General features: G+C 37.5%; 1 protein-coding gene across 1 annotated transcript; it reads right to left on the reverse strand.

Annotated features, from left to right (window-relative positions):
- Window positions 1-684: 684 nt before the first annotated feature.
- Window positions 685-6,083, reverse strand: LOC116019691 (R3H domain-containing protein 2-like). The gene is made up of 4 exons (XM_031259980.1): window positions 5,565-6,083; window positions 3,075-3,777; window positions 2,202-2,574; window positions 685-1,631 (listed from the first exon to the last, which is right to left on the reverse strand). Exons 1-4 carry the CDS (start codon window positions 5,839-5,841, stop codon window positions 1,581-1,583), a joined length of 1,404 nt encoding a protein of 467 aa, XP_031115840.1. The 5' UTR covers window positions 5,842-6,083; the 3' UTR covers window positions 685-1,580.
- Between the last annotated feature and the right edge of the window lie 12,312 nt (window positions 6,084-18,395).

Below are 18,395 nucleotides of genomic sequence, written 5' to 3' on the forward strand. Positions count from 1 at the left end.
GGTTAGATTTAAGCCAACTGAGCACTTCACTAACCGCAATAGCTTCTGCCTCCTTAACCGAATACAAGTCGTGCCATGGTGTGCTAACAACAGACATGAAACCTCCCTAGTCGTCCCGCAGGATCCAGCCGAAACCCATGTTGTGAATATAAAATTCTAAAATTGTGAACATAGAGTTCTAAATTTGTGAACATAGACCCGAATCCATCTTGCAAGGTGGACTCGGGTCCATAACATAATTTGCCAGTTTTGTGCTAGCACTTTATATGGTTGTTTTGGTCCGAGTTTGGGCCAAGCTTGAAAAATTCTAAGCTCATGTTTTATTACCTTCGGACCAATTTAGGATTAGTTTAGGTACGAGCTACCCATAACTACCTCTAGAGAGTATTATCCATTTCGTAATGGTTGCTAAAATTTCTATCTTCATTGTGTTGAGAATTAATATAAAAATTTCATTTATATATATTCACATATTAACATCGATATACATTTAATAAAGTTAATATTTATAATTTTGTAAGAGAATGTCGAGTGGAAAAAAAAATCATAAATCATTTTAGAAATAATAATAATTCATATATATCATCGTCAGCACTCTACCACATTTACCACATTTTTTGGGGTGTTTGGTTGGTTGTAATTGAAATTCTTTTCCAATGTCATTTAGCATGCAAGAAAATCAAATTGTTTGGAAGAAATTGCAATTTCTTCAATTCATGCATGTCAAATAAGATTATCCAAAATAAGCTATCAGTTTGCGAGCCAGTAAAGAAACAGGATAAGAAGACTGGTGTAATACATCACATGTGCTATAAAAAGTAATTGACAATCAGAGCGTACAACTGTCCCCTATCACTATGTTTTTCCAGGGTTCTGTATCTGTAGTGGCAGGACGACTGGGGTTGTATCAACACAGCTTTATGGCACACAACTGTGCAAGCAACCAGGGTAAAAATGTAAACCACAATGACATGATGATCAGGAAAACAAGATAAGTCAGTGTCGCCTGCACGGGCTTAGCTTAGTAGGCAGTATTTGGGTGAAAAGACCAACGTCCAAAACTCTTCTTCCCAAAGTGGGCAAATCCCTTGTGTGCACCGGCATTTGGCCCGGTTTGTTGAGCCACTAGGTTACCGTGATTTATCTCCTCCCACGTGCTCTGTCGGGCCGGGGCATGGGAGGCACTTAGGGTTGTGGATTCAACCTTTTGGGAGAAGGTAGGGCAGTGTGGAATGAAATTTACCTCTTGCCGACATCAAATGTATTCATAGCCCCGAACTTTCTTATTTTGCCATCTTGCCATCTCCATTGCCGTATGTATGGCAATCAGAACTCTTCCAAACAATGAAACTGCCATAACCTTTGAGGCCTCTTCAAGTGAGGAAGGAGCTCCACAAAGCCGAGGGTTTGCAGTGGTGTGCATCGAGTAGGAATATATTCAACTTTCGACACATCCACACCAAGCACCCTCGGATGCTAATGCCTGCATCCTGCCTATGCAAAAATGTTCTGCTCAACAGCTGCCTCAGATCATGAACTCTCAACATGCTGAGGCAGGATGCAGGCATGGCCCATGCCCCTTATCGGGGCCGGGCTAATCCAAAACTTGCATCAGGTTGCTGGTGATGAGACTGCAAATAAACAAGCAGATAACAATCAAATGAGTATTGGACTTCATAATTGCAAATGACAGCTAGAAAAGCTGGGTGTGTGAAAGTAAAACAATATTTTCCAACCCACAGAAAGAGAAGAAAACCAGGCAACCAATACATGAACGGCAAATTATTCTGTGGACTCGGGTCCAAAGTTACACAATTTACATACTAAATGTTCACAATTTACCTTTTAAAAATTATTTCATGATGACCTTGTATTGTATTCACAAATTCCCAAAACTTAGAATTTAGAAACACAATTTATATTCTAAAAGTTCACAATTCCAATACTAAAAATACACAATTTGGGACCAGGTGGAAAGGTGGACCCTGGTCCATGGTATAACAACTATACATGAACATGTCAAATATGTAGCAGAACTGACTAAAGCAATGTGCAGCATCTTTATATGCATGTAAAGTCCTGAGCTGTAGTCAGTTTTTAAGTGTTTTGTACACTTCAAGATGTAGATTGCATCTGAATCACCTACCCTTTTTCCCCTCCCCCAGTGTAAGGGGGATATCAAAACAAATCATTTGGAATACCTGTGTAAAGGGTTGGGGAACTTGAATTTGTTCATGATGGTGGATGAAAGGCATTCCAGGGCGCTGACAAGGATACTGAGTTGAGTGCAAGTATAAAGCAGAATTGGACCGCATACCAACATGATTGGCATTGAACGGAGGTATCATGGTCTCGGCCCGGCCATATGCAATGCCTGGAGGTGATGGTGCAACCCATGGCCCAGGTAAGCGTGGAGGAAGTGGGCAAGGTTGGTGTTCAGCAGATATAGGAGGCCGATGTGTTGATCCAAGTTGTGGAAACTCAGTGTTGTAGTTCAAAGCAGGAGCATACATTGGTTGAATAGCATAAGGTCCTCCAGTAAATCCAAACCCTGGGTCAAATCTTTGCAGGTATCTGTCAAATTCACATTGAACAAATTCTAGAATTACCAATATGTAAGGAATCAGTGTGCACAAATCTCCAAATCCAGATGGAACCATTTTACATGCATACCCAGATTCAACAACCACAAGCATGTAAAAAAGCTCAATATCAAAAAACTATGAAAATAGAGGAAACGGAATGAGGATGGATTAAAAAATACCAAGAATATGCATTCACAATATCAAAAACAAAAGGTCATACAACCGGGAATCTCAAAGTCAAAGCCATCCATATGCTCCGACTAAAGTAGGAACAAATAGACTCACCACCATTAGATGATAATCCAATAGATCACAAGACAAATAAACAAAGGCACTTATTCAAGGAAGCATCGACACATGATGACAATTTTCAGAAAAAACAATGAGAGAAACAAGAATACAAGCAAATAAGCAATAAAGCACTTCAAGTTTCCACCTTTTCTGAGCCAAATGGAGGCTTGGGAGAAGGAAAAAGGGAGAAGAATATACCTGTCATAGTTACGGTCATAATCAGGATCCTTGCGATCAATTTCACGATCCCTGAATATTGCCACCCTATTACTAGTTTTAGACCTACCAATCTGCTCCTTTTCAGTCCTACTTCTAGCTGTTCTATTGCTACCAGTTGAAGAATCAAGGGAACCCCTGCCAATATTCATTTCAGAACTCCCTGCTGAACTGGCCTTTTCATCTACCCTAGGCATTCTTTGTGAAACATGCTGGGAAGTGTCCTGCATCTTAGATTCACTTTCAGTTTTTCCATTGGCAGTCCCAACCAAATTATTAGAGCTAAAAATCCGTGCCCTTGCCCTATTGTATTCTTCTTTTCTTTCCTCCACACTTTTTGAACTATTATTCTTTAAAGATTGTGAATTTGAGCCAATAAACTGGGAACCTCTTTGTGGTCTCTGCTTAATAGCAACTTTGACGACACTGGTGTCTTCCTGGGGCAGATTTATAGGAATGTCAGCCAGGCGAATTGAAGGCATTCGACTTTCAGAACTTTTGCATACAATAATACGGGATCCAGATCCATCTGGATTGTCTACTAAGACCATTGACGTGAGTGAGTAGTGCTGAGCTACACGATGAGCAGCCAGTCGCAAATAGGAGGTAGGCAGCTGTTGGAACTCCATTTGTTTCCGGGATGGATCTCTCATGAATTTTTCAACATCCTGTTCCATTCTTAGAACTGGACACAATAAAACACAAGGAATGTAAATTACTATACCCATGAAAAGTACTTATCAATTAGCATATTATCTCTTCAAAAATAAAATTGAAAGTAGAGCAAACTACCAGTCTACCAGAAAAGAACACAGATGCCACAATTGAAGCATTACAAACAAAAAACAAAACCCAAAAAAAAAAAAAATAATAATAATAATAATAATAATAATACTAATAAAATCATAGAGAGCTTAATGAGAAAGTTGGCATTTTATAACCACCATATGTATCTATACCATAAATGTATATAAAAGTAGATATTTAGTCAATGTACAAAGAGAACATGAGTGGAAGTGGCCTCTTTCCTATCCTTATATATTGCAAGAAATGAATCTCTGAATTCCAGAGCAACGGTGCATCTCCTACTTAGCACTCAAATATTGACAGCATGCACTTCAACAAACGAAGCACCAGACAAAATAAGGGTTTGAACAGATTAGCATACAGGACAGTGTTAGAACAAACTCCATTGTTTTGGGAAGCTAAAAAATAAATAAGACATAATGCATAGGTGGAGAAAAAAGGTCAAAACTATTTATGTAATAAGTAGATAAATAAACACAGAAAAGGAAGTCATTCTAGTAATGTAGTGGTAATTTTCTCTGAGATAAATAGGCAGCTCCAAAACAACACTTCTGATGTAATGATTAAAAATATTCAGAGGGGGCTATAAAATAGGAACAAAAGACAAATACTATTATAGGACTGAGTAAAGGCTGAAAAAGGTCCTAAAAGTTAAGACACAGAAGTCCCCCAACCATGCTGCAGAAAGGAAACTATTTTGATATTTCCCAATTCTCATACTCCTAGGAAACTGAGTGTTACAGGTCAAACAGCACTAGCAACTCTACAGCAGGAATATTTCATTGATTGAAACTCTATGTCACATAAATATTTTCAATTTTGACTAGATCATCTGTGTTTACAATAATATTGTTGCATATACCTATATGCAACCACAAAAGAATAAATATTCATATAATTGTTTTTTCCAAGAGCCAAAATGTAGTTATCCAGTTTAACAATTACCAGCAGATTTATTTTATTTTCTTCACTGTTCAGTTACAGATAATTATATCAGTCAATTCAAATTAAGTAAGAACAAACACTTGCAGGGCTGCAGGCTCTTCTCTGAACTTCCATTTTGTTCTTAGTATGTTCTCAATTTAAAGGCCTTCAAGTTCCATTCACCATCTTGGGCATTAGAAACTAGGCAGAAAAGTGGAGTTCCTTAATACCTAAAGTTCTTACAATCCCCTTATTCCATATATATTGCAATAAGGAATTTTGTGTAATAATCATAAGAGGATGTCCCCGTGTAAACGCACATTTGGAAGCTGATGCAATTTTATTGCAATAACCATGAAAAGTTAACATTGACCAAAATATGTGGTTCTGCTGAATTAGTATTGTCGAGCAAGTTTAACATAAGGAACTCGTATTGTGGCTTAGTAGGACTAGACTAGAAAATAGTATATCATTTTGTACTCCAGATTGAGCCAAGCAATTCTATATTATCCTAATTTTTCACTCTCAGAAAAAACACAAAATTATTTCCTCTCCTCTCCTTAAAGAGACTGCCACAGTTCCACAACATTACTAGAGTAAAGTAAATAAATAAATAAACTGGTAAAGATACAACAAAATTCACATAAAAACTCCAAAATACTCCGCATTAATAAACAAAGCCCAGAAGAATCCAGCTAAACAATGATGATAGAGAGAAATTTAAGTAAAATAGAAAAGGACCTGAAAGTCTCTCCCTAGGGTTTTGTAAAGCCTCCCGGAGAAACTGATCGACCGAATTGATGGCATCCTCAGAGACGCTTGAACCAGGAGCAGAACTACTCGAAGCCGGCGCCAAATTTGAAGCTGAATCCTGAGAATCAGCGAGGTCGGATTGACTACCAGAGTTCTTCTTCGAAGACGAGAGCAAGAGCCGCCGCATGCTGGCGTCCACGTCAGCCACCTCCCACGACTCTGGCGGGGCTCCGACATCCTCCACCACCGACACAGAGCCCTCCATGCTCTTCAAATCTCACCTACCCCAGAAAAAAAAAGGTACAAAAAAAAAAAAAAAANAAAAAAAAAAAAAAAAACGAAAACCTATCGGATGTTCATCAAATCGAGCTGAAATTCGCCGTAGATATGAAGATTTCGCTCAATTTCATGAGGAAAATCGAACAAAATGCGGAAATTTAGAGAGAGAGAAACCGATAGGGTTTGACGTTTGTGTTAACCTCTTCGGGGAGTTTTCTTGTGTTTGCGTGTACGTTTTACGGGGGTGTTCGCTTTGCTTGGAGGGAGTGCTTTCGCGAGGAGCGTGTGATGCACGGCCATGAGGCGAGAGTTGGTTTGGTTGAGAGAATCGACATAGAGGGGAATTTAGCAAATGACTTGTCATGGAGAGCATATCAGCATGTAAGAGAAATTTTCACTTTGGTCCTACGACTACCAAATATTTTCACATTTGGTTTTTGACTATTAAAATTTTTAGATTTAGTCCCACGATTTTTGAATCTCTACCACATTTGGTCCTTCCGATCAAAACTCCGGTCACCGGTGACTATTTTTCTGGCGAATGAAATCGATTAAGGGTAAAATTGTCATTTTCTTTTTATTTAAAAAAAAAAAAAATTTCTTGGCAGCATCTTCCACCCAAAGCCAATCACCATTTCTGCGCAGCTATCTTCCCCCTTCCTTCTTCTCCATTGATTTCATCTCCAAAAGAATTCAACAGCCCCTTTTCATGGAATTGAAGTATGGATAATGCTACATTAACATACCCCCCAAATCTCAAGGTTTAGCCCTCAGATTTCGTGATTCTGATTTCTGAAATTGACGCTCTCATTCTTTATGAGCTTCTTTATAATTTCATCAATTTTTCATGAAACAACAATAGTGTGTAGTAGCAGTAGCTAAATATCGTTTACGTCGCCTAAAGGAGGGAATGGAGCAGCGGCTGCTTCTCGTCGGCGTCGCCCGAAGCAGAGGAGAGGCAGTGACGTCGCCGGAGAATCCAACTCGCCTCTGCCGGCTTCCCTCGTTGCGACACCAACGCTCGCCGTCGGCATCCTCGATCGCAACGCCAGAAATAGAAGCAGCAGTAGTGGAAATCGTCTGCATCCTCAGCAGTAGTGGTTGGGTTTGGGGGAGAAGATGGCTGCAGAACATCGGAAGGATTGGGTTTTTTACTTTTTTTAAATAAAAAGAAAATGACAATTTTACCCTTAATCGATTTCATTCGCCAGAAAAATAGTCACCGGTGACCGGAGTTTTGATCGGAAGAACCAAATGTGGTAGAGATTCTAAAGTCGTGGGACTAAATCTGAAAATTTTAATAGTCAGTGACTAAATGTGGAAATAAACCAATAGTCGTGGGACCAAAAGTGGAAATTTCACCAGCATCTAATGTGAAATTTTTTAAGAGATTTTGCAGTATGATTAGAGAAGAGAAAATGAAAATGAAAAAAATTAAATTAAAATCTTTAAAAAAATTAAATTAAATTTATGCCTCCAGGTGGACACGTGTATTACATGCGCCCATCTGGGCGCCACATGTTGAGGCACAACTCTCATTATTACTGGTGGGCTCCACCTTTTCTGAAAAAACTTCAAAATTGCAAGGATATCTCAAGCTCTCTCTCTCTCTCTCTCTCTCTCTCTCTCTCTCTCTCTCTCTCTCTCTCTCTCTCTCCCTCCTCACCTTCTCTTCTTCATGTTGGTAAATTCACTCTCAAAAACTGTGCAAAACCTACTAATGGGGAAGGTCTAATAGATATAAATTTTGAAGAGTCTTTATAGGTGTAATTAAAAAGTAGATGGGAGGGAATGGAAAAAAGAAAAAAAATCAAAACAAAATCTGGAAAAAAAAAAATCTTTAGAATAACGGATCCCGCGGGGCGCTAGTTTGCACCACACGCGAGGCAAACTTCGCTTTTTTTCTTTCTTGGTGGGTCCCACTAAGGAAACAACAACCAAATCCTTATGTTATGAAAAATCAACAAAAAATCACTCTCCCATTTGTTGAAAAACCATCTTTAGCCCGTAAAGGCAGCCCAAGTAGTAAGAGAGTTACACCTGCAGCCGAGAAGTCGTGGGTTCGAACATCAAGCCCTTGGGTTTGAGCCGGTCAGCTATGGGTAACCTAGGCTGATTTACCTCCTTGTGGTCCTTTGCCGACTAGGGTTACAGGGCAAGGGTTTACCTCGTTAATCCAAAAAAAATCATCTTCAAATTTTTAAACATTGAAAAATCACTTAAAATCTATTATTGTGGATACCCTCAATAGTCCAAGATTTTGCACAAGTTTTTAGAATCCAAAAGGAAAGAGGAACGAGGGAAAAAATTAAAAAGCAATTAATGAGGGTGGTCGCAACTACCCTCAATGCGCGCATAGGGCGCTGCTGGTGCACTTAGCGTGCACCAGCTGTAATTTTTTTTATTTTTTTGTTTTTGTTTCAGTTTGTGGGGCCCACTTTAGGGGACAAAAAATCTCTCTCTCCTACAACTCCACAAATCATCTCTTTTCAACACTTTCTCTTCCACCTAGGATCCAACCTTCTCAAAAACTACTCCAAAAACTCTATAGGAGATGATGTAACAAGTGACAATCATTGTGGGCCTACTTTTGGCATGTTTAGGTTGACATGGCAACCAAAAGAAAAAAGGGAGACAAAGAGGTAAAACTTCTACTACATGTCTACATGTATTCCTTATTTCTACTTCCTTACTTTTATTACATGATTGACAAATGATGATTAGTTAACTTTATTATGTGAATTTCAATGAAAATGTCTGAAAGTGCGTGTGATATGGACTATAAACGCACTTAGTCAAGTTCTTGTGGGATGAACTTAATGACTAAGTTCCACAAGCACTAACTAATCATTCTAACTCTAAACACGCTGTGAACTAAGGTCGTGGTAGTTCGATTTGTGGTTCAATATTTAAACAACGAGAAAACATAAAGACGTTCAAAGCAGTAAAGATGCTTAGCAATTTGTTAACCCAGTTCGGAATAACATTCCTACATCTGGGGGCATCACTCTGATTAGCCCAACTCTCCATTGAATTCAAACGAAAGATTGTACCAACAACTATGTAGAATACATACGGAAAAACTCCTTAGGATAATCTGCAATCATCAATCCATTGAGTTCTTCCCTAGAGAGTTGCCAAGCTTTGATCTCCCGACCTTCTTGTATTGAGGTTTCCCCTCAACAGCAGCACACCATGCTTTTCATCAGAAGGAATCCATGACCACATTCCTTTAAGATAATTCCAACATGAATCAAAGAGAGTATTTGTCAAGTTTTCAATTTAGCTTAATCAAACTTGATCTGGAGAAGTTTCTCTGTAAATTCAACCAACCTTCTGTAAGAGTAATGGACCCTTTTTATATCAGTTGTGATCAGATTCCGCTGTAACTGAATAATCGTTCTGCACTTCCTTCTGAACTACTCTTATCCTAGTTCAGGTTCATGTATTCAAGTCTTCGAGTCATCTGAACTACGTTCTGAACTATATAGTCATCTAGTACAGACTCGATCTAAAAACTAGTACAATGAGAGTTAGCCGCCTATGTTACTGAACTATCTTTTGAACTAGAAGTAGAATAACCAATTTGACATGAATACTTAGCAACATGGGAGTTCAAATATTTCAAGTATTCTTTTGATAAAAGTCACTTTTTTTTAGTACGATAAAAGTCTCTTTATTAACAATGTCAACATCAAAATTTTGTGAGATGTAATAAAAATTGATAGTAGATTCCACCACAGTGTCTTGATTTTATTAAAAGAAAAAATAATATTTTTTTTTATTTTTTTAAGTAAATAGAGAAAGGATAATAAGTGTAAGTATTACATGCTTCTTGCAATTAACATATTTGAGAATACAAGAGAAAAAAAAATAAATTATGCATAATAATATTGTTGGACAGATCTCATTACTCTTGTATTAGTGAGTTACAATTAAACAATATAAACTACCAAGTAATATAATACCACCATAACTAATAAAACAAGAGAGAAGCACAATAATTTCAAGAAGTTGAAAAACTCCTACTCAAAAAAAAATCATGAGATCTTCAAACTCACTAAACAAACTCCATTATATAATGAATATATAACAAATCTAGCCCACAACCCATAAGTATACAAATTCATGTATAAAATATTGTTGAAAGTAAATATATACAATAGTTAATTCCATTTTTTGTCTTAGATTTATAGATGATAGTCCACTTTTAGTCTCTCTTTTTTTTCAGAATATTGTCTTTTGGTCATAGTATTATTATGGCATGATCATTTTTTATCATCTATCAACAAAATCATTTAAATGTCATTAAATACAAATGACAAGTTCAAGTGTTTAATTGTAACTTTTAAAAGTTTAAGGGCTATAATGATTGTTCGATTGTTCTCTCTTGTAAAATTCGATCAAGGGCCTATTTGACAATTTTCCTACAAACAATTAATGTGGCATGTTGTCATGATATATTTTACATGGACAATAGTCATCATAGAAATTAAAAGATGTGACAAGAAATTAAAAGATGTGACAAATCGTTAAAATAATAAATAGGCCCCATAAAACTTGACAAATTGTAATAAATGTTCATTTTTAGTATATGGAATACTCATTTTTAATATACTAGAAATTCATTTTTAAGTAACATACTAAAAACGAATTTACAATACATTAAAAATAAATTTTCAAAATATGAATGTGTAATATAATAAAAATAATCTATCTATATCTATATACATATAAGGGAAAAGGGTCAAAATAGGCACTAGTGTGTGTAAATAAAAGAAAATCTCTCTCTCGCTCCTTTCGCGAGCTTTCTCCTTAAGGTTGCACTTTTCTAGGATTTTGGTCGTTTATTTCCCTTTCCGGCGGTTATGGTGTTTTCCGACATAGCGTCATTGTGCACTAATCTTACGCTTGCTGATGTGGATGATGATGACACTTCCATGCATCTGCCTAACGTCGTTGTTGATGACAAGGTGGATGAAGTTGGTTTTTACGTAGTTGGACAGTTGGTTACAAACAAAAATGTGAAGTTCCCATTCTTACAAACAAAAATGTGAAGTTCCCATTCTTTCATGAGGGGGACCTAAATCGTGTAATGAATATGAACCTTGGACGTACGAGCAGTGTTTGTTGGTTATGCGTCAATTACTTCCAAATGAGGATTTGGAAACAGTTGATCTGCATCATGCTGAGTTTTGGGTCCAAATCCATAGTCTTCTAACGGAATTTAGATTTGATGTGGTTGTAAAAGCAATCGGATCTTTTCTCGGGACATGGGTCAAAAATGATGAGAGGAATTTTGATGGTTCCATGCAAACGTTCTATAGAGTTCAAGTGTTGATCGACATGACTAAGCCATTAAAAAAGCAGATGAAACTAAAGAGAAAGTTCTTGGTCTATTTTGGACTTCCTGTTCGAAAGAGTACTAACTTTCTGCTTTTTGTGTGGTTTAATTGGACACGGGGACAAGTTCTGTATGAAGGCACTACAAGGTGGTGATCCGACTATTGAGAAACCAAATGGTGCTTATTTGCATGCTAGATCATGAAGAAATGTCCCTACTGCTGATCAAAGATGGATTGCCTAGGAAACCAATATTGAACGACAAAAATAGAGGTCTCCCGGAATGGAAGTTATTAATGGGTTCATGAAGGCAAATGAGGGTAACATCAGTTTTATGCCTACTGATAAGGGTAAAGAACCACAAGTTTAGCTCTCGTTGACTATCGTTGTTCCTAGGAGCCATAAGGATGATGAGGCGGTAATTATTGAGGTTGTTATGGCCGAACAGAAGAGGAAGAGGTTGGAAAGTGAGGCAGAAAGAAGTGGGAGGAGTATTTCTGATATGGATAATGTTGAGACCATGGTGCTAAAAACCAGGAATGGGGCGGGCTTTGCTCAGCAAACTTGCTTAGAATTATGAGTCTTCTTACGTGAAATTATCAAGGGCTTGGAAACCCATCGACAATTTGTGTTCTAGCGGATATCATCTGCGTGAAGAGGCCAAAAGTAGTATTTTTGATAGAGACGTTTATGGTAAAGAAAAAATGGAACCGATAAGAGTGCAACTAGTTTTTAGAATATTAGTAGTCCGAAATGGAGGTTTATCGATTATTATGGCTACCCAAAGAGGTCTCAAAACCGTGAATCATGGCAGTTGTTGTGAACATTGGCTAGTTTAAGTATAATGTCGTGGGTAATTATGGGGGGCTATAATGATCTGTTGTACCAAAGTGAGAAGAGAGGGCGCAATCCTCATCCTAATTGGCTAATTACTAGGTTTAGCGAAGCTATAGCGGACTGTGGACTCCAGGATTTTGTGTTTACAGGCAATCAATTTACATGGGAGAGACCCCGGGGTACCTCAGATATGATTGAGGAAAAACTTGACTGGATTCTCACGACAAATTCTTGGCTTACGTTATTTGAAGGTGCAAAAACTTGCTCGTTAACATGTCCGTATAGTGATCACTTACCACTTTTCCTTACACCGGTGGTCACTTCGAATGGCACATGCCGACGTCGCTTCTGTTTTGATAATATGTGGTTATGGGAAGATAAGTGTAGGGAGATTATTACTAATACTTGGAGTTGAACTACAGGGCATGATGTGTTGAGTCGGATAGAAGCGTGTGGAATTGATTTATAGAGGCGGGGCAGAACTTATAATAAAGAATTTCAGCGTAAGATCCATGTATGCAAAACCTAGTTGGAGTTCCTACGTATGAGATGTGATGATCGGGGCTTTAGTGAGTATTCCAGTACCGAGAATGAGTTATTATCCTTGCTTAACCAACAACATATTTATTGGAAGTAGAGAGCTAAGGAACACTGGTATAAGGAAGGAGATCATAACACGAAATATTTTCAAAATGCTATTAAGACTAGACAACACCGAAATCGAATAAAGCAATTGAGGAGAGAGGATGGTGTTTTGGTTGAATATGTGGAGGAAATGAGAGAGGTCATGTTGGACTATTTTACAAACCTATTTATGTCTTCCAATTACGTGATGGATGAGGTTCTGGATTGTATAACGCCTCGGCTGAAACCTAAGGAAAATAACAGATTGCTTAGACCAGTAAGTGCTGAGGAGGTGTACCGTGTTGTTTTCCAAATGTATCCAGATAATTCTCTGAGTCCTGACAGATTGGGTCTGGGGTTCTTTCAGCATTTTTGGGACATTTTTGGGAATGGTGCGACGATGTTCTGTAGGAACTTTGTGGATTCGGCCAAGCTACCAACAAAAGCCAACGATACTTTCATAGTCTTAATTCTGAAGAAATCAAATCCCGACTCTATAAAAGACCTTCGTTCAATTTCCTTATGCAATGTGCTTTATAAAATTGCGGCGAAGGTATGTGCTAATCGTTTGAAAACTGTGTTGGATGGTCTTGTTTCACAAGCTTAGAGTGCTTTTATTTCGGGAAGATTAATATATGATAATATCATGCTTGCGTATGAAGCTCATCATTTTTTGAAACGCAAGACTTAAGGAAAGGAAGGTGTTATTGCATTGAAAGTGGATATGAGCAAGGCATACGACCGAGTTGAGTGGCAGGTTTTTGAAAGGGGTGATGCTAAAAATGGGTTTTGATATGAAGTGGGTGGACTTAATGATCAAAAAGGTTAGTTCGGTCAAGTACCACGTATTGCATGAGCAACGGCAATTTGGCCAAATTATTCCGGGAAGAGGTCTTCGGCGAGGTGATCCTCTTTCTCCATATCTTTTCCTATTTATAGCTTAGGGTTTAAAAGCATTAATTGATCGTCAAATGAGGCAAGGTTTGCATGGTGCTTTTTGTTGCTAGAGGGGCCCCGCCAATTTCCCATCTCCTATTTGCTGACGATTGTTTCCTTTTTTCCATGCCAATGTTACTAAAAGTACAAAGATGAAATGGGTTCTGGATGTGTATTCTAATGTTTCGGGTCAACAATAAATTTTGATAAGTCTATAGTGTGCTTTAGCTCTAATGTGTAGCAGCTTGTTTGAGATAATGTTGTCATGATTCTTAGTGTGCGAGAAGGAGACACCTCAGAGAAATACTTGGGATTGCCTTCATTAGTTGGCAGGAGGAAGAAAGAAATTATTGGGTTTCTAAAAGGAAAAATGTTGAATAAGGTTCGAAGTTGGAATGCGAAGTTCTTGTCACATGCAGGGAGGGAGGTCCTGTTAAAAAATGTTATTCATGCCTTGCCTTCTTATGCTATGATGGTTTTCCTATTACCTTTAGGTTTGTGCAAGGAGATGGAGACGTTGATGAATGAATATTGGTAGACTAGCACTATTGGCAATGTCAAATGGGTTCGATGGAGAAATTGGGCAGGTTTATGTAAACCGAAAACTTGGGGTGGCATGGGGTTTCATTAACTTCATGAGATGAACTTAGCACTCTTGGGTAAACAAGCATGGCGGTTATTGACAATGTCGAACTCTCTTATGGTTCGTGTCTACAAGGCCCGATATTATCCATCAACATCTTTTTTTTAAGGCTAAAATTGGTAGTAACCCCTCATATATATGGAGGGGGATGATGGAGGTGCAAAGTCTGTTGAAAATGGGTGTAGAAAATGTATTGGGGATGGCAGAACAACAATTATTGGTAGTGATCCTTGGCTACCGGATGAGTTGAATCCTCATGTCACGTCTCTTCTGCATGAATCTATTGCACAAGCTCCGATTTCGTCTCTATTTAGTGTGCATAGTGCGGAGTGGGATAATGAATGTGTGCATGACATTTTTGAGTCTAGAGATGTCGAGCTGATTCTTAATCTCCTGTTAAGCATAAAAAGTCCACCAGATACGTGGATTTGGGTTGCTGATTCTAAAGGGAAGTATAATGTTAAATCTTGTTACAGGAAGTTGATAAGGGAGACATATGATGCTAGACCCTAGACCAAGCTATGGAATATGTATGTGCCTCCCAAAGTAAAGAGTTTTTGCTAGCAATTAGCTTCTGGTTTCCTTCCTACTCGTGACGCACTAAATGCTAAACATGTTGCATGCTCATTATTGTGTTTTTTGTGTTAACAACATAAGGAGCCCGCTCTCCATTTATTCGCTGAATGCCGTGAAACTAGAAGAATTTGGACCAGTGTTGGGCTGCCAATTATCCATCATGGTAATGACGCTATATCTAATTGGTTTTTTTAGTAATATTTGCAATCTAACAGGAGATGGCGTATGTAAGTTGCCATGTTTTGTTGGGGACTCTGGTATAGCAGGAACGAATTTGTGTGGAAGGGCACCCCTTATGAGATGAATACCATGATGCATGCTGCTTATCTTTGTGGTCGGGTTGGAAGAATGTTAATGATAGAGAGGAGACAAACACAATGTCTAATACCGGTGTAAAGCAATGGAGTCCACCAACACAAGGCAGGCAAAAACTTAACACGTATGTGGCAATGGATCTGAATAACTCTACTATGGGAATGGAATGGATTATTCCTGATGATGATAGTCGTTTCATTACAGCAAAAGCCAAAAAATATGTTGGGTCTTTCAGTGTCAAAGAGGCTGAAGCTGTGAGTATCCGGGAAGCGCTTAGTTAGCTGAAGGAGTTGGAGTTAGGAGACGTAGATACTGATTCCCAGCTTGTTTTCTATGCTTTATCATCTAAATCTTTTAATTCTTCGTTTGGTCTTGTTATTTATGATGTAAAAGAAACTGCATCTAAGATCCATGATGTAGTTTTTCGTTTTGCTAGGCGATCTGCGAATCGTGTTGCCTATGTTATTGCTCGGGAAGCCGTTTCTGAGTCAGGTTGCGAGGAGTGGTTGTACTCTCCTCTTTTATTCCTTGTGAACATTCTGGCTTCTGATTTAATGTATTAAGTTTTTATTTTTTTTAAAAAAGGGGTCAAATAGACCCTCAATCTTTACATGAAAAGTCAATTACGTACCTAAACTTTTTAAAGGTGCAATTAAAACCTTTAACATTTTATTTTTGTGCAATAAAGTCCAAAAATATGTTAGTGGCATGTGATAGCAAGTCACTAGGGTTCAGACATCATTTCCGATAAAAAAACAACCGCCGGTAACGAAGCCAGTCGTTAGAGAAGGCGACCGGAAACCAAAACTGGTTGCCTCTCCAAAGGAGGCGACCAGTGTAGTTTGCCTTCCCAGAGATGGCGACCAGAATTGGTCGCTTCCTCTAGAGAGGCAACCAGATTTGGTCGTTGGTCGCCTTCTTCGACGATCGACATTGTCACCGACAAATGTTTTTGATAAAAAATAAGGCCTGAACCCTAGTGATAACAGGTCATTGCACAAACCTGTTATGATGTTAAAGGGTTTAATTGCTTGAACCCTAGTGATAGCAGGTCAGCAAACTTGTGATAGCAGGTCATTAACCTGTTTTTTGGACTTCATTGCACAAAAATAAAATGTTAAAGGGTTTAATTGCACATTTAAAAAATTTAGGTACCTAATTACCTTTTCGGGTAAAGTTTGAGGGCCTATTTGACCCGTTTTCCTATATATAATAATAGAAGTGCCTAGCCAAAATTTCCTGCCCAAATTCAAGGGTATTTTTGTAATATCAAACATTAGGATAAAAATGTTAAGAATTAAAATAAATTACACTTTCCTTTAGAAATTAAAATTAATTACACTTCCATTTTGAAAGTTTTTACAAATTTAACATTTGGATAAAAATGTTAAGAATTAAAATAAATTACACTTTCCTTTAGAAATTAAAATTAATTACACTTCCCTTTTGAAAATTTATACAAACTTATAATTCTCAAATTTTCTACCTATAAATACAATGGATTCGTGACTTTGGAAATCATAATTTTTCATTTTGCACTACCTCCCTCTCCTTCCCGTTTCTTTGTTAAGTCATATCTCATCCCTATCTTCCACTGCCCAGTAATATAATGGAATTGCACCTATGAAAACGTAAGTATCTTGTTACAAATTTCAAGATATTTTTTTTTTGCAATCGTCGTCGTAGGTGTTCTTAGCACCGTTGGATCTAATGGACGGGGTGTTGGCGGGGCCGACACACCATCACAAGAACTCCAATATATGTTAATTTTAGGTTAATCTCTATATAAATAAAACACGAAGTGAAAAATCATATTCTAATACACAGATTCAAAACCATGTTCAGTCATTTCAATTAGTTCTTACAGTAAATCGAAATGCAAATCAAAACATGTTCTGCATATAATATTCAAATTAAAATCCACATAAAAAATTGTGAATTATGGAAAAAAAAGCTGAAGTTTTGAAGAAAAATAAGAAACAATTACCATTGGGTTGTTTTGAACCCTTTGTTGAAGAAGGAATCCATTATTGACATCTTGACTCTTTATCTAAAACGCCNGTGAACATTCTGGCTTCTGATTTAATGTATTAAGTTTTTATTTTTTTTAAAAAAGGGGTCAAATAGACCCTCAATCTTTACATGAAAAGTCAATTACGTACCTAAACTTTTTAAAGGTGCAATTAAAACCTTTAACATTTTATTTTTGTGCAATAAAGTCCAAAAATATGTTAGTGGCATGTGATAGCAAGTCACTAGGGTTCAGACATCATTTCCGATAAAAAAACAACCGCCGGTAACGAAGCCAGTCGTTAGAGAAGGCGACCGGAAACCAAAACTGGTTGCCTCTCCAAAGGAGGCGACCAGTGTAGTTTGCCTTCCCAGAGATGGCGACCAGAATTGGTCGCTTCCTCTAGAGAGGCAACCAGATTTGGTCGTTGGTCGCCTTCTTCGACGATCGACATTGTCACCGACAAATGTTTTTGATAAAAAATAAGGCCTGAACCCTAGTGATAACAGGTCATTGCACAAACCTGTTATGATGTTAAAGGGTTTAATTGCTTGAACCCTAGTGATAGCAGGTCAGCAAACTTGTGATAGCAGGTCATTAACCTGTTTTTTGGACTTCATTGCACAAAAATAAAATGTTAAAGGGTTTAATTGCACATTTAAAAAATTTAGGTACCTAATTACCTTTTCGGGTAAAGTTTGAGGGCCTATTTGACCCGTTTTCCTATATATAATAATAGAAGTGCCTAGCCAAAATTTCCTGCCCAAATTCAAGGGTATTTTTGTAATATCAAACATTAGGATAAAAATGTTAAGAATTAAAATAAATTACACTTTCCTTTAGAAATTAAAATTAATTACACTTCCATTTTGAAAGTTTTTACAAATTTAACATTTGGATAAAAATGTTAAGAATTAAAATAAATTACACTTTCCTTTAGAAATTAAAATTAATTACACTTCCCTTTTGAAAATTTATACAAACTTATAATTCTCAAATTTTCTACCTATAAATACAATGGATTCGTGACTTTGGAAATCATAATTTTTCATTTTGCACTACCTCCCTCTCCTTCCCGTTTCTTTGTTAAGTCATATCTCATCCCTATCTTCCACTGCCCAGTAATATAATGGAATTGCACCTATGAAAACGTAAGTATCTTGTTACAAATTTCAAGATATTTTTTTTTTGCAATCGTCGTCGTAGGTGTTCTTAGCACCGTTGGATCTAATGGACGGGGTGTTGGCGGGGCCGA

This window comes from Ipomoea triloba, chromosome 5, assembly GCF_003576645.1.
Source record: "Ipomoea triloba cultivar NCNSP0323 chromosome 5, ASM357664v1".
In the NCBI taxonomy this organism is placed as follows: domain Eukaryota; kingdom Viridiplantae; phylum Streptophyta; class Magnoliopsida; order Solanales; family Convolvulaceae; genus Ipomoea; species Ipomoea triloba.